The following is a 16,268-nucleotide window of genomic DNA, read 5'->3' on the forward strand; positions in this document are numbered from 1 at the left end:
TTCGGGTTCCTCCCACATCCCAAAGACATGCTGTAGGTGGATTGGAGACTCTAAATTGGCCCTAGGTATGAGTCTGTGCCTTCTGTGGAAGGTTGGGCACCGGGCTGGCAACTCAACACCGTAAAACTTCACTGCCAGTCATGAGCAGATAAGTGATCCGCTGTGGCGACCCCTAACCGGGAAAGGCCGAAAGAAGAAGTTGTGTTTCTGATGCATAAATGGCATGTAACATTTACAATCTATGTGACTACCATTTCAGCAAATGTCAAGTCAAACCAACACTCTATAACTGTAAGATTTAGGATACAAACAACTAATAAGAGATGACTTTTCATTCTAACACTAAACTGCTAACAATCTGTACGATATACTTAACGTCTAAAAGCATTTAGCAACTAAGTGGGAGAAAAAAGAAGCCCTCAAAAGTTACTGGATAAGAACAAAATCAGCTTCAAATACAAAGTCAATAATAAAAACTGGTATATCAATGTTTATTACTGTATTACAATTTATTATTTCTACCCTGACCTGATGTAAAAACAGAGAGGGAAGATGCTCAGTATCAGCTGACAGCTAATCATTAGGCAAGTACAGCTTATGAGGATCAGATTAGTACTTCTGGATGTAAAACAGTAAAATTAACATAGAAACCTAACAGAACATTAAGCAATATGTTATATTCTAGAGTACATGGAATGGAGGACAAGTGAATGCAATCAGACAAATATTTCAGTACATAAATAAAATTAATAAATACAATAAATATTGAACATATTAAATATACATATTTCACGTCTATCATAAAAATGTAGGGTTATCCTTCAAGCTCTCAAAACTTACAGGACAAATGAATGGATCTGATACAGTAGCATTGACTGGGCTTACTATTTCAAAGGAAGAATTTCTTTATACTTGTTTTTTAAAAAAACAAAATAATGTAGTATTACACAATACAAGTCACTCAAGGTCCAATCCTTTTCTTAAAGTTTAGAGGCACAACAGAAATCATGACAGAAGACAAAGTCCCAGATGAACAGTGTTTTTATCTCTTTGTTAGGCATTGTATCTTGCATTACAAGCTTGCACAAAAGGAAACTGCTGGCATGAGTTCTTCAGACAATTCACCTGGTAGCGAGGAAACAATCTGAATGATACTGTGACTCAGGTTAAGAATCCTAGTAGCAAAAGGAAAAAAAAAAGAAGTGTGGTTGTATTCACAAAGTATTAAGGCTTAAATAACCTATAACAAAAATTCACTTTTATTTTGGTAACTAAACAGCACAGTCACCCTTTCAGTGTTAACAAGTAATTTGCAGGTTAGAAAAACATCACTGGCACCAAAGTTAATAAATTTGTATTCAAGGAGCAATTTTCAGATCCATGTTTTCCAGCAAAGTGGACTGTATATACAGAAGCAGAAGGGCAACTGTGATAAATCTGTTTTTGTGCTGATGGCTTCTGATTTATGACAGACTCGGAAGTGAAGCTGGACAGGCCACGATGACATGGAATCCCAAGGTAAAAGAATAACAGTGTATTTTATCTGCCTCAACCACTCTTGTTTATATCACATGGTAGAAAAACTGAAAAAGTTAACAAAAATAATTTTAAAAGAAAATAAATAGTACTGCTTAGAAAGGCATATACCGTCACTACCACCTGTTTCCTTCATTACAACTGTGTTGATCAAAGTTTAATTAGAATTTGCTAACAGACTGAAATGCAGTGAATCACTCACTGACTACAAAAATTCTGTAGAGAGACACTATGCCTGAAATGTATTCCATCTTACAATATAAAGTGCAAAATCAGATCTGTCTCTAGTAAACTGCTGTTTAGTATCACTACCTGTAGAAACTGCACTAAAAAAAGCCAGTGACTTTTTTCAAAATTTAAGATTGTTGTGATAAATCTTTTTTCATTAAACATACTGAGCTAGAAGTAAAACTCATCTCTGCGCCTCACTCCTATTTTTAAAAAAAAAAGTTATGTACTCACCATAACGTTCCATGTTTGTTGCCCATGATTTTGCCCTCTTTTTTGCTGGTGACAAGGTCGCTTAAGAGCTTCCACTGGCTCGAGGCTGGATCCTAACCCAACATGCCTAGCGAGAGTTACCCAGATCTCGTTTGTGATAACCCAGAATACTAGACTAAATATATATATATATATATGGTCTACTTGATATGATCGACATTTCACAACGTCGAAACCCATATGGCCGAGACCATATGATCGACATTTGAAATGTCGAACATACAAGCAAACAAAAAAAAAAAAAGAAAAAAATAATTTTAAAGATGCTAGCAGGGGGGCTATGCCCCCTACACCCCCCGTAACTTTAATATACCAACTCTGAGATTGCACCACAGTGCAGAAATGGAAATCTTTTCATTCCGCACTGTACGGAGATGCCGGTTCCCCATGGTCGACATTTCAAATGTTGATCATATGGTCTCGGCCATATGAATCTCGACATTGTGAAATGTCAACCATGTGAAGGGGACCCATATATATATATATATATATATATATATATATATATATATATATATATATATATATATGGGTACCTATCAAACCATCGACAACTTAAAATAACAAAACTGACTCCACCGACAACTGAATTAACCGACAGCGCAAAAACGGACGTTTACAAGGTAAGGGGTGTAAATTCGCTACTCAAGCCTACCATGGTGTGCATGACACTGCCACCCTTCCTAAACCATGGTAGGCTTGAGTAGCGAATTTACACCCCTTACCTTGTAAACGTCCGTTTTTGCACTGTCGGTTAATTCAGTTGTCGGTGGAGTCAGTTTCGTTATTTTAAGTTGTCGATGGTTTGATAGGTACCCATATATATATATATATATATATATATATATATATATATATATATATATATATATATACATATACATACATACATATACATACATACATATATATATATATATATATATACACACACACACACATGCACATATGTATCCCACCAAGGCAACAGTAACAGACCCTCAGCCTATATAAAGACTCATGAGGCAAGAATGGATTCAGAGTACATATGGCCAAATACCAAATAATTCCTCTTGATCCTCCAGGAAGGGGGAAGGAGGGTGGGATGCAAGAAAGAATGTGAGATCATGGACAACAAACATGGAACATTATGGTGAGTACATAACTTCTTTATGTTATGTTGCCACTATCTCACCTTTATTCTTGCTGGTTGGGACAGTGTCTCCAGCACCTTCTCTCTCGGGTGGCTCAAGGGAATAAACTCTTCAGGACAGTGGAACCAAAGGATGCCTTGTTTCGGGAGGCCACATCTACTTTGTAATGAGTGATGAAGGTATGAAGATTACCCCAAGTGGCTGCAGCACAAATTAAGTCTAAAGGTAAAGGCAGTCTGGCTTGAAAGACAGCATTTCGATAAGGTTACTTTTGAGACTGAAGTTCCCTTTCTGTTTTTTGAGAAAGATATAAACAATTGATCAGATTTTCTGAATTCTTTTGTCCAGTGTAAGTAAAAACATAACTGCCTATGAACATCCAGTTGAAGTTTATATTCTGCGTTGTTGCCATGATTAGGGAAGACTATGGGTAGTTCTATTGATTGATTTAAATTTGACTCAGAGCATACTTTTTGGTAGGAAGGAGGGACTGGTCCTGAGAGGAACTCTGTCTTTGTGAAAAATTAAATAGGTAGGACGAATGGAAAGAGCTTGTAATTCTGATACCCTCCTAGCTAAGGTAATGGCTGTTAAGAATATTGTTTTCCAAGTTAAGAACTTCAGAGAACAAGAAGCAGCTGGTTCGAAAGGAGGGAGAATCAGGGCAGCTAGAACTAAATTTAGATCCCAAGGAGGAAGTGGCTGTCTTATTGGGGGTCTTAAGAAGATAGTACCTTTTAGGAAGGCTTTGCATAACCTGTGGGACATAACGTTGGAGCCCATTTCACCAACATGATAACTTGAAATGGCAGCCAGCTGAACTCAGATAGTGGCTGCAGCTGCCCCTTGGTTAAAAGTTTCAGCTAGAAATTCAAGGATATTCAAAATGGATGCTGTAAAAGGATCAATATGATTTTTGACAGCCCAACAAGAGAACCTCTTTGATTTGCTAGCATAAAGCTTTCTTGTTGTAGATTTCAAATGTGTCGTACTGCTGAGGAAATGTCAGGAAGTCTGGCTAAAATGGGAAGTGGAGAAACCAAGCTGTCAGCTTGAGGGTCTGAATAGAACGCTGCAGCGTTCCTGAGTGATGGGTCAGGAGATCCAGAACTGGGTCCAGGATCCAAGGCTCCTCTTGGAGGTGGGGCCATAGGAAGGGGAACCATAAGTGACGAGGCCAGTAAGGGGCGATGAGGATTAGTTTGCAACCCAATGATTTTGCTTTCTGAAGAACTTTGGGTAATAGTGGAAACGGGGGAAAAGCATAAATAAGTCCTGGGGGCCAATCGTGAACAAATGCATCCCTGGGTGACTGTCCCGGAGGGGGGACTAGGGAAAAATAGCTGCTGCATTTGGTATTGATGGATGTGGAAAAAAGGTTGCAGCAAGGCTGGCCCCACTTGAAAAAATTTGGTTCGCAATTTCTTGCTTCAGGGACCACTCGTGTGGCATCAGAATTGCCCTGCTTAGCTTGTCTACTATCACGCTGGATTTCCCCGAAATGTGCATCACAATCTGAAAACGTTGAGAAGACATTGACCATTGCCATACTCTTAGAGCCTCTCAACACAAGGGGTAAGATCTGGTTCCACCCTGTTTGTTGATGTATCACACTACGGACATGTCTGTTTGAACTGCAATCATCCCCATAGTAAGAGTGTTCTGGAGTACTTGCAATGCCGGAAGCACCGCTCTCATCTCTAGGACGTTGATGTGCAAGTGGTATTCGTGTTGCTGCCAAGTTCCTTGAACAGTCTGTCCCAGATAATGCCCACCCCCACACTATCTGGGAAGCATCCGTGGTCACTGTGGCTACAGGTTGGGGAAGGACAAATGGTCTGCCTATCGTTCCCTGCGTAGACTGAAGCCACCACTGTAGATCCTTCTTGCAGGTATCCGTGATGAGAATTTTGTGTGACATGGGTAGATCCTGCATGGACCATTGAGCAAAGAGAAGCCACTGTAATATCCTCATATGGAAGCGTGCCAAGGGAACTAGTGTTATTGTCACCGCTATCGAGCCTAGCACTTTGAGAACAAATCTTGCTTGTATCTTCTTTCTCATGATCAAAATTGAAACCTGATGTATGATTGACACTCTCTCTTGAGGCAATTTTGCTATCATGTTTTTTGTATTTAAGTCTGCTCCTATAAATGTAATATGTTGACAGGGCAACAAGGCAGATTTTTTGTAGTTTATGGTGATGCTTAGCTCTGAGCAGAGATGAACTGTGGTGCCCCTTGCCTTGGTTAGTCGATGCTTGGTGGTGGTGGTAAGGAGCCAGTCATCTAGATATGGAAACACCCAGAATCCTAGACTCAAGTGAGCCATAACTACTATCATGCATTTGTTGAACACTCTAGTGAGACCAAAGGGCAGAGCTCTGAACTGGTAATGACTGGCTCCCAGCCGGAAGCATAGATATCTCCTGGATCGCCTGTCCATCTTGATATGGTAGTACACATCCTGGAGATCGATGGAGCGCATCCAAAAGTCCTTTCCCAGAAAAAGGGAGTATGGACTGCAGTGTCACCATCTGGAACTTTGTTTTCTTGACAGACTTGTTCAGTCTGCTGAGATCCAAAATGGGCCTCCAGTCCCCTGTCTTTTTTGGAACTAAAAAGAACCTTGAGTAAGTGCCAGATCTTATTTGGTCTGCGGGGACTTCTTGGATGACTTGTTTTTCCAGCAACCTTTGCACTTCTAGGGTTGCTTATTCCCTTAGATTGGATGGAACATCTGTAAATGACTTTTGGAGAAGGGGTGAAAGACAGAAAGAAATGCTGTATCCCCCGGATATAATGGACTGTACCCATGTGTATTTTGTGATAATTTACCAGGTTTCTGGGTACTGTGACAATCTCCCCCCGACTGCCTCTAGAGGTGGATAGACAGGCCTCCTTTCAGGAGCACTGGAAGGGCCTACCAGGGAATGTATCTGTCTCCCTGATTCTGCAGACCCCCTCTGCCACGAGGGTGGTGTCTTCCATTATTATTTCCCCCTCTGCCCCTAGGGGAAAATTCACCATGTGCATCAGGCGAAGCTCCCTGGGATTTCCGGAACCTCATTTTTCTGCCCTTCTGACCTTTGAGATAAGGTCTAGGAGGCACGGAGAAATGTACTCCCAGAGCAGATAGAGTTTTGCCTTCTTGCTCGCACCTGGTAAGAGCCTCTTTTACCTTGGGCCTGAACAATGATAAGCCATCAAATGAGGCATTGATAAAGGGAGACTTGAAGGGTTCCAGGAACTCGCAAAGGCGCATCCAGGAATGTCTCCATAAGGCAATTTCTGTGCTTGCTGCCCTATTTGCTCCATCAGCTGCATAGGAGGTAAGTCGCATGGAGGAGTTAACTACAGAAGATACGGTCACAAGCTGGGAAGAAGCCTTGTCTGAAGCACCCGCAGCTGTAGGATCCTGGAGAGTATCTCCCAGCTCTTTGCGGAGATCAATAAGTAAAATGGGAAAATAATTCAGTGACCTAAGGGTAAAGGCTGCTGAAGAAACCATACGCTTCCCATATCTGTCCATCATATGAGACTCCTTGTTCGGCGGATGGACAGAAGAAGACGTTTCTGCTAATTCCTTCTTTGTGGCTGCTGCAACCACCATAGCATTCACTGGAACACCCTTAGTCAGGAAAAGTTTGTCCTCTGGCACTGTAATAAACTTATTGGGCCTCCTCGGAAACGGTTCCATAAATTCTGGAGAGCCCCACACCTTTCGACTGACTACACCCAGCAGCTGGTCGAAATGCGGAGACACCCAAGAGGTGGAGGGTTGAGAACCAAATGCCTCCAGGTACATGGACTTCTCTTCAGAAGGAGTAAGGGGTTTCCAGCCACCCCTCTGCTTATGGATTTCCAGGATGTCTGAAAAAGAGACATCCTCAGAGGGGGACCGTGGGGACCCTTCTGAGTCCTCCAAGTCCATGTCTGATGTAAGAGACTCGGGAGAGTCCCAATGCTTCCTCTTACAAGTCCTATTCTGAGGGACCTCCTCAGAGGGGTACTCTGGAGAGGTTTCAAAGGGGGGGTCACCCAAGGGGGCATCCTGGGGCATTGATTCCCTATGCTTTGGATGGAAGGGTGGTGTAGAAGTAGATACTGGCCCTGAAGGGGATGGACAAGCTGGAGTAGCGGGTGGAGCAGTCTGGGGGACAGCACACTCCTCATCACCTCGAAGGCACCACGATCCCAGCCTAAGAGAGTCTCTGGCTCCGAAGAGCCAGGAGACATCCCCCGCACCAAGGGCAATGGCTCCAAGGCTGATGTAGGTGCCAAACTCAGCTGCGCCAAAGCCTCAAGTGGAAGAGTAGGATCCAACAAGGGTCCAATCCCACTCCCCCCCTGGAGCCGACAAGTGAGTGTTGGCCCCCAGATCCCTTGACAGATGGCGGTATCAACGAGATTGGAGCAGATGTCGGAACCGAAAAACCAGGGCTGGTTTTCAGGTCTGATGGTTCCACCACAATGACTTCCATGCACTCGGGCTCCAAATTCAAGAGAGTCGAAGGAGGAATAGATGACAAAGTAGGTTGGGCAGTCGGCTCCAAGTCTATATGGGCTGGGCTCAATAACATTTTAGCCAAGGCCGGTGTTGAAAGTAACCTGTTCACCACCCTCTCCACATCATCATCCGAAAGGCTCCTGGATGATCGAAAGGAACGGGTGGATGAACGGTGACTACCTGTCAGAGACTGGAGAAGTGGAGACTGCGGTACCGAATGCACCCGTTCCAAGGATGGAGACCTTTCTGGCTCCTGGTCGGTTCTGAACACATTGAAGGAACCAAAGAAGACTGTGTCTTGGGCCAGACAGACCGGATCCAACAAACTTTGTTTATCCTGTCTCTTCGATGATTCCGAGGCCAGAGCTACCAAAGTTGCTTTTTTTCAGGGCTTATCAGCTTTACCTGCCTGATTCCCCTTCTAATGATGCCTCAAAAGGCCCTTTGAGTAAGCTTTGCACAATTAACTTATTCCTCCGCTCCTGCAGGACCCCAGAACTAAACCCATGACATATGGAACAAGAGTCCTGCAGGTGAACAGCTCCTAGACAGTACATACAACTTGTATGACCATCTGTTAATGACATTTTTTGCGTGCATGAGTCACATTTTTTTAATCCAGAAGGTTTGGATTCTTTGGAAGACTCCTTAGACATCTCTGATAATCAAAAAACACAACAGCCAACAACAATGACTGCAGAAGAAAAAACAAATGAGATGCAGAAAGAGAAAGCAAGTTTTTTTTTTTTTTAAAGGAAAAGAAGGGTGAGTAGAGTCTCTAAGTTAAATGAGAACTCCTCAGCCTGAGGAGATGCCTCTAACTTAAACGGAAAACTCCTGGAAAAAAGGGAGTAAAAAGGAGGAAGGGGGAGCCCTCTAACTGAAACAGGCTGAAATTAAAGGGACAAAAAATATATTCTCTAATTAAAACATATTTGTCTGGGACTAACTAAAAGGAATTAGTAGGCCTGAAAGGAAAACACTGGCCTCAACAACAAACAGCAAAAAAGTGATAGTCAAAAGGGCACACAAGCACATAAAAGTATTTCCTAACTATAAGGAAGAATTATTAATAAGGTAATGGCAAGATATTTAACAAAAATAAGTAGAAAAAACACAACTTAGCCTGAGTCAGTCGCAAAGCAATCCCGTAGCTTCAAGCAGCAAACGAGATCTGGGTAACTCTCGCTAGGCATGTTGGGATAGGGTCTAGCCTCGAGCCAGTGGAAGCTCTTGAGCTTTAGTATGCAGCCGAGTCGGTGCCGAGGATCAGCTCTCTACCCAACAAGCAAGAATGAAGGCAAGATAGGGAAAACATAACATTAAGAGTTTGTGTGGGTAAATGTACCCAATTTAAAACTCCTTAAAAACAGCTAAATGATTAAAAATAGTCAAGCACAAAAAGCCACAAGAAGATAAAAGTTTAAGATGCAATCATTTCTCCTTTTTTCATTTTTTTTTTAGTTTTGTTATTTGGGTGATACAACCACTAATTGGTAATGCTAGCTGCCATTAATCTACCACTTGGTTCCCTTCCAAAAAACTTTTTATTAAATATCACAAATAAAATACCACAGAGTTAGTGCTTTCATCCATATAAAGTTGGACTTCATCAGAATCTGTTCTTTTTTTTGAAATGTTATCAGTTACTGGTAATTTTAATTGCTCAGTTATGCACCCTTATTGGATTAATTTGGATGATATATCTACTACTCACACCCACTGATTATTATTGTTTATAGAAGGACCAACTCCCACCTCAAAGATTTTGAAAAAAGTCTGAGCAATGTCATAACTGGAATTATACAGGAATGAATTCCTAAACTGAACTATTAGAGCAGCATATATTTCACTTTAAATAATGAAACCAGTTATAGAATCACAAATAATTTTGTTGATTTCTGCATCACCAATGCTGTCCTAATACGTAATAAAGCAAATTATTCATTCCTTGCAATATTTTGTCTGCTTATTCCATATTAACATACTTTACACTCTACCAAGGAGTTCAGATTCTTCATTTCAGTCTTCTAGTTCGTCCACATACCTTAGTGTCCCTCAGCGACATTACAGCTTCTACTCATAACTAAAAGTAGTTTATTTGTTCCTTCCTTAGCAGGAAAGGATAATTCTTTGCAATAATATCAGGAGATACATGACCTACTGGTACAGCATGGCTGCAAAGTGCAGCAATGAAATTAAACTAACCAGTTCTCAAAACAACAACATGACATTAGTCAAAGTCTGAAAGGTGAAGCCAAAATGCAGGAAGCAGTCTTTTATGAAAGAAAACTGCTGTCAGCTTCACCAAAATAAGTACTTTCTTGTGAAGCACAGCACCCTCATACCCTACATACATGGGCCGCTGCATCCCTGATAAACCTACTAAATATAATCACCAGTGACACTGCTGCACTTCAAGGAAGGGACACAGTAGAGGCCTCAGAATATGGTAACAGCAAGCAAAAAGCATACTCATATACACCCAAACCCATATTGCAGAGTATATGGGAACATCTATATTCTACCCCTCAGAGTATGCTAACAGTCAGCAAAATGCATACTCATACACACACAAACCCATACTACAAAGTACATGGGAACAGCTATATTCTACCCTTCAGAGTATGGTAACAGTCAGCAAAAATGTACCCTCATACATACACTCCTGTATTACAAATTGTACAAAAAACATATGAATTACACCCCTCAGAACAGGGTAACAGTCAGTAAAAGAATCACATACACCCTTACCTGTCCTAAACATTGCACAGAAACGTCTACATTCCACCCTTGGAGTATGGTAGCAGTCAACAAATAACATACTCGCATGCACCATACTGTACTATACAGCTCACAGAAACATCAGTGTAGATCACAGAGTGCCAAAAATGTGAAAAACACAGGATGACATCTGAAATGTGTTTACACACCCATATACATTAAGATTGAGTCTCTTAACAGGGATTAACAAGGGACAGTACCATCTGGCAAAAACAGCAGCAGAAAGTAAAACAGCTTTAAAAGCTATTAGATACTTCACTCTGCCTCACTTATAAAAACAAAATATGTGACATAATGAAGTGTCTCACAGCTTTTAAAGCAGTTAAATTTTCAGAGGGACATTTCCTTTCTTCTTGTTGACTGTTTGTTACAGCTAAGTATCTTATTGGTTTTCAAGGGTTTTCAAAGCTGGTTAGACACAACATGCTCCTACTCATTTTTTCCATAACTGGAAGTACACAGAACGCTTCCATTATAATTGGATAAAAGTGAATGCACCAAGAATGAAATCCCTAAACTGCATTCAATGGAAAAAAAAACTGCAAAAAAAATATTTTTTTAAGTGTTTTTCTTTTTAGCAGGGGGCAAGTCCACCATATCACCAGAATATATATATATATATATATATATATATATATATATATATATATATATATATATATATATATATATATATAAACTCTATGGTTGCAATAACTGGAAGAAGGAGCAAATATTTCAAAAAGGGCATCTATGCCAGCACAACTTGCTGACACTGATTTTCTATGGAGGAACTCTGATCATCCAAGAGATGGACCTCAGGCAACTGAAGCTCGAGCGTTCAATATTCGTCCTCTAAGGTAATGATACGGGACAGATAAAGGTTCATGCACTACAATGAATTATTACTGGGTCTCCCCAATCATAGCCCTATATTATGTGTTATCGATGTGGATGTCAAAATTCACCTCTCGAGCTTTGCTCTCAAGATGAATTTCTTCTCATCCATGTCTCAAAAACATAATAAGTTGGTTATGATCTGAAGCACAATCACAATTCTCTAGGTTCTACCCCTCGTAGTATGGTAACATTCATCAAAAACATACCCCCATACACATCCATATTCCTCCCCTTGGAGTACAGTAATAATCAGCAAAAAACATACTCGTATACACCCACACTTATACTACACAGTACACAGAGGCATCCATGTTCCTCCCCTCAGTCAGAGTACAGCAACAATCAGCAAAGAACTTACTCATATATACCCACACCTATACTACACAGTATACAGAGACATCCATGTTCCTCCCCTCAGAGTAGGGTAACAGTCAGAAAATAATATACTCCTATACACCCACACTTGTACTACACAGTGCATAGAAACAGCCGTATTCCCCCCCCTTGGAGTACGGTAACAGTCAGCAAAAAACATACTCATATACACTCACACCTGTGCTACAACATGCTCAGAAATATCCATATTGTTCCTCTGGGAGTATGATAAGTCAGCAGAAAATATACTCACATGCTCCCATACTGCAATACACAGTGAACAGAAACATCCATACTCCACTCTTGGAAAAAAGACAATTTTCTCATAATACTAAAAAAAGCAAAACTTTAATCAAGACATAGATTCATAGGTAAATACTAGGCTAGCTGACCTTGTGGGCCACTTTAAGACTAGTCAGTTTCCCTCAAAGTTGAGAATCAAACCATGTACCCCGTGTCTGTGAGGTAAACACCTTAAATATTATTGTAACAAGTAAAAGCTGCTGCTGTCAGTTTCTCTCAGAAGCACTTTCACCATGAAGCAGCAGGCAAACTAGGTTCTTTATACTGATTTCTGAGGCAGTGTTATGCCTCATAAAGAAGTTGAGACACAGTTGCTGCTATCTTCCACTTAGTCTTTCCCTTAAAGAGAATATAATGTTGTTCCCCAGTTTTAACGGGTTTGTATCAGAAGATTGAAACTCCAAAAGAGCGAACACTGTTTAATCGAATGCTAATAATCGAAAGCACACAATATCGAAGGTAAAGAACAGTGATTTTTTTTCTCAGGTAAAAATAATTGCTGGGCCTTTGTCGTTTCCCCCACTGTGGTGTGATCTCAGAGTTGGTATATTTAAGTAGGGGGGATGTGGGGAGGGAGCAAAGCCCCCACTTTATTTTGTCTTTGGATTTGTTTTTTTTTGGAGCAGCAACCCTGGGAAAAAAATCACTGTTCTGTACCTTTGATATTGTGTGGTTTAGAGTATTGGACGTTTGAGAAAGAAAGGAGTTTGTTTTTTGCCCCCACCCCCTGAGAAGTCAGTGTTTCTTGAGGCTTTTGGATCCAGCTCAGTTACATCCTGGGTGCCCCCCCTGGTAGATGAGATGTCATGACGTCGATCCTGATGAGACCAAATAAATACCTTGTTGCACCAAAGGGCAGAGCCCACTGGAGTAAGGGTCCCTCAACAGATGTTATGGTGGTCGTATCAGCCACCAAGAAAGAACTTGCTGAGCAGAGTTCTTCTGTCGATACCCTGAGAGTCTAAGGCATTGGACAGGTTTGGGAAGCATGTTTGTGTGTCAGTGAACCTTCTCCCTCAGATCACTGAACTATTTGGCACATGTCACGAGATTTCAGAGGGAATTGATTAAGGAGTTTTCCGATACCCTCACAGAGTCCATGTCTATGGAGGACAAGAAGGTGATTTCTTTGAAACTGGCCACTCTCCAGTCCTTACTGAATGCCTCCATTAGGCTGACTTCTCATGCCTTTCAGGGAGCTTTGAGAGCAGCAGTTTCATGAAGTGCTGTAAGAAGGCATTCCTAGATGTGCCTTTGTGACTTTGCAGAGCCCTTCAAGACTTCATTCAGCAATGCTCTCCTTGATGGATCCACCTTGTTCGGCACTAATAAAGGAAACTCTCTCCAAGAGTGAACAGGATAGGAAGACATTATTTACCATAGGGATACATTCTTCTACTCCTTACAGGAGGGGACTTTTTCAAGGAACCAGAGAGAGGGTAGAAAGATGTGGTTCTGTAAGATGCAAGCATCTTCCCAGGACTCCTATGAAAACAGATCTCCTCACCACAGGAGGGGGAATTCTAATAGTAGACATCACCCCTGTGGCAGAGGAGGCCCGCAACATCAGGGCTTCAGGGTTCCTTATTCTAAGAAGCCCTTTTAGTGCCCCTGAAGGTTGCCCAACTGTTTCACCCTGCATGCGGTCAGGTGGGTGTTTATCTCTGCACACAGAAGCCCGAACAACTATCACCAATAATACCTAGGTGCTCTGTATAATATTCAGAGGTTATTACATACCATTTTCTCTTCTTCCTCCAAAACATATCAAAAAGATTCCCATAGTTCCACTCAATCAGAGGAAAGCAGCAGTCACAGAAATACAAAAACTGGGGACCTATGACCAATTTTGGATCTCAGCAATCTGAATCATTCCGTCAAACACTTGAAGTTCTGGATAGGCATGATTCAGTCCATTCTGCTGCTGTTGCACAAGGACATTTGGATGTACTTTATAGATCTAAGGATGAATACTATCAAATCAAAATAGACAGGTGCTCCAGGAGATACTTACAATTCTGGCTGGCAGTCAGTCACTACCAATTCAGTGTCCTTCCCTTTGGTCTCACTACAGCCCCCAGGGGGGCCCCAAGTACATGGCAGTGGTCATAACTCACTTGTGACTGCTAGGATTCCAGGTGTTTCCTTATCTTGAAGGCTGGCTCCTCTATGCTCCCACCCAAGCATTACTAATTTAAACCAGGAACTACTTGCTACAACTGTGTCTTCAACTGGACATTAGAGTAAACCAAGCCAAATCTCACCTATCCCCCACTCAAGTCCTGGAATTCATTGGAGCTAACCTGTATATGGCACAGATCACAAGCTTACCATAGATGAGGCTGAACACACTGTACAGCCAAGCATCACACATTCTCTTTCTTCCTTCCCCTCAAGTCAGGTCAGTCTTACAACTTCTTGGGTCTATGGCAGCTTCTATAGTTCTGGTACTTCTAACAAGATTTTACATGAGAGTACTGCAATGGACACTTGCTATACAGTGGTTGATAGGCTATCACCCTCTCACCCCACTGATTCCAAGCATTTTGCAGAAATCATGTAGCCTGGTGGATTCATGCAAAAGAAGTTTCCCAGGGACACCCTTTAATCCCATCTACACCCAAGGCCACAGTGACTACAGATGCCTCCAAATTAGGGTGTGTGGGGGAGTATTACCTGGGAAGGATGGGCCAAGGCATATGATCTCATTCAGAATCGAAGCTTCACATCAATGTCCTAGAAATCATAGCAGTCATATTGGCACTGCAGGGATTTCAATATGTTCTCCCTCTAAGGAAGGTTGCTATTCAGACAGAAAATATATTGGTGATCTGGTATATCAAAGAACAGGGGTGAACCTGATCCTACCCTTTATGTCAAGAAACAATGAGAATGTGGCAATGGGCAATTTCTTCAGGCTGCTTTCTATTGGCAAAGCATATTTTGGGAAAGTCCAATGTGCTGGCAGACAAATTGAGTAGGTCCATTTTACTCCCTCATGAACGGTCTCTCAATCCTTTACTGGTGAAAATGATATTTCTCCAATGGGGCCAACCGTGCTGTGGTCTTTTTGCTTCACCCCTCAATGCCTAGTACAGCAGATACTTTGCCCTGATCCCAGAGGAGGAGTCACTGAGCGATTCTCTGATTCACGATTGGCCTCTGGTCTCCTTTATGTCTTTCCCCCAATTCCTCTCATTCCCAAGTTTCTTCAGAAAGCATATCAATGAAATTGTAAAGTTATCCTTATTGCTCCACTCTAGCCTTGACAAGTATGGTTTCCCTTCCTATGGCCTCATCTAGTATACCCTCCCTGGGTATTGAATCCCTATCACAACCTTCTATCTTACCCATCTGGAATACCTCATTGGGATATCAGTACCTTCAAGCTGACTGCATGGTTTGCCCACTTCCAATAATGGCTAGGCAGTCCAAGTTTTTTTCCCCAGTGCATCATATCCTTATGTCATCCCAGAAAGATTTTACTAGAAAGGTGTACAAGAGTGAATAGAAAAGATTTGCCATTTGGGCTCTCCAGAGGAAACTAGATCCATTTATAGCCTCAGATCTAGCTAGTTTTGACTTTCTTGCTTCCATTTTCAATAGTGGAGCTAGTTATTCTACAATTAAGGTTTGACTTTCTGCCATCTGTAATTTCCACTTAGGTGAAAACCACTCTTCCTTGGCATCAATGAAATTATGTAACGCCTTTCTCAAAGGTACCTTTTTACTTACACCACCTATTAAGGACCCTACTCCACCATGGGATTTAACAGTACTTCTTCAGGCTTTGCACAGCCTCCTTTTGAGCCCTCTGTCAAGGTGCACTTAAAATTCTTGTCATGGAAAACCGGGTCTATATTAAAAACATGAACATTTACTTACCCGAATACCTAAACACCGACACGTCTTCATCGAACCGCGAAAACATCAATCATCCTGAAGTGCGAAATCCGAAACATCGAATCGTCATGGTTGGCTCTTCTGTGGTATAGCTCCATAAGGTAAGTGTGCGATAGTTACGGACCTTAGGGTTAGGGTGCAGGTTAAAGTAAGTGGATAGATGGTAATATATGTTAGATTTAGTGTAGGGTTAGAAGTAGGGTTTTAGTAAGTGTATGTGTGTGGATTATTTAGTTTGTTTGGTTATAGGTTTTTAAGGTTAAGTGTGTGATAGTTACGGACCTTAGGGTTAGGGTGCGGGTTAAGTTAAGTGCATACATGGTGTTATATGCAAGATTTAGTGT

At 41.5% G+C, this 16,268-nt stretch overlaps 1 protein-coding gene across 3 annotated transcripts in view; it reads right to left on the minus strand.

The window, feature by feature from the left end:
• Nucleotides 1–463: 463 nt before the first annotated feature.
• Nucleotides 464–16,268, minus strand: part of LOC122802714 — a 265,703-nt gene continuing 249,898 nt past the window's right edge. For all 3 annotated transcript variants that reach the window (XM_044072468.1, XM_044072467.1, XM_044072469.1), the window contains exon 8: nucleotides 464–1,175. In XM_044072468.1, the coding sequence (XP_043928403.1) occupies nucleotides 1,073–1,175 (103 nt within the window). In that variant the 3' untranslated portion in view covers nucleotides 464–1,072. The remainder of the gene's footprint in view (nucleotides 1,176–16,268) is intronic.

Source organism: Protopterus annectens, chromosome 5.part0 (genome assembly GCF_019279795.1).
Source record: "Protopterus annectens isolate FY-2018-M chromosome 5.part0, PAN1.0, whole genome shotgun sequence".
NCBI lineage: Eukaryota > Metazoa > Chordata > Ceratodontiformes > Protopteridae > Protopterus > Protopterus annectens.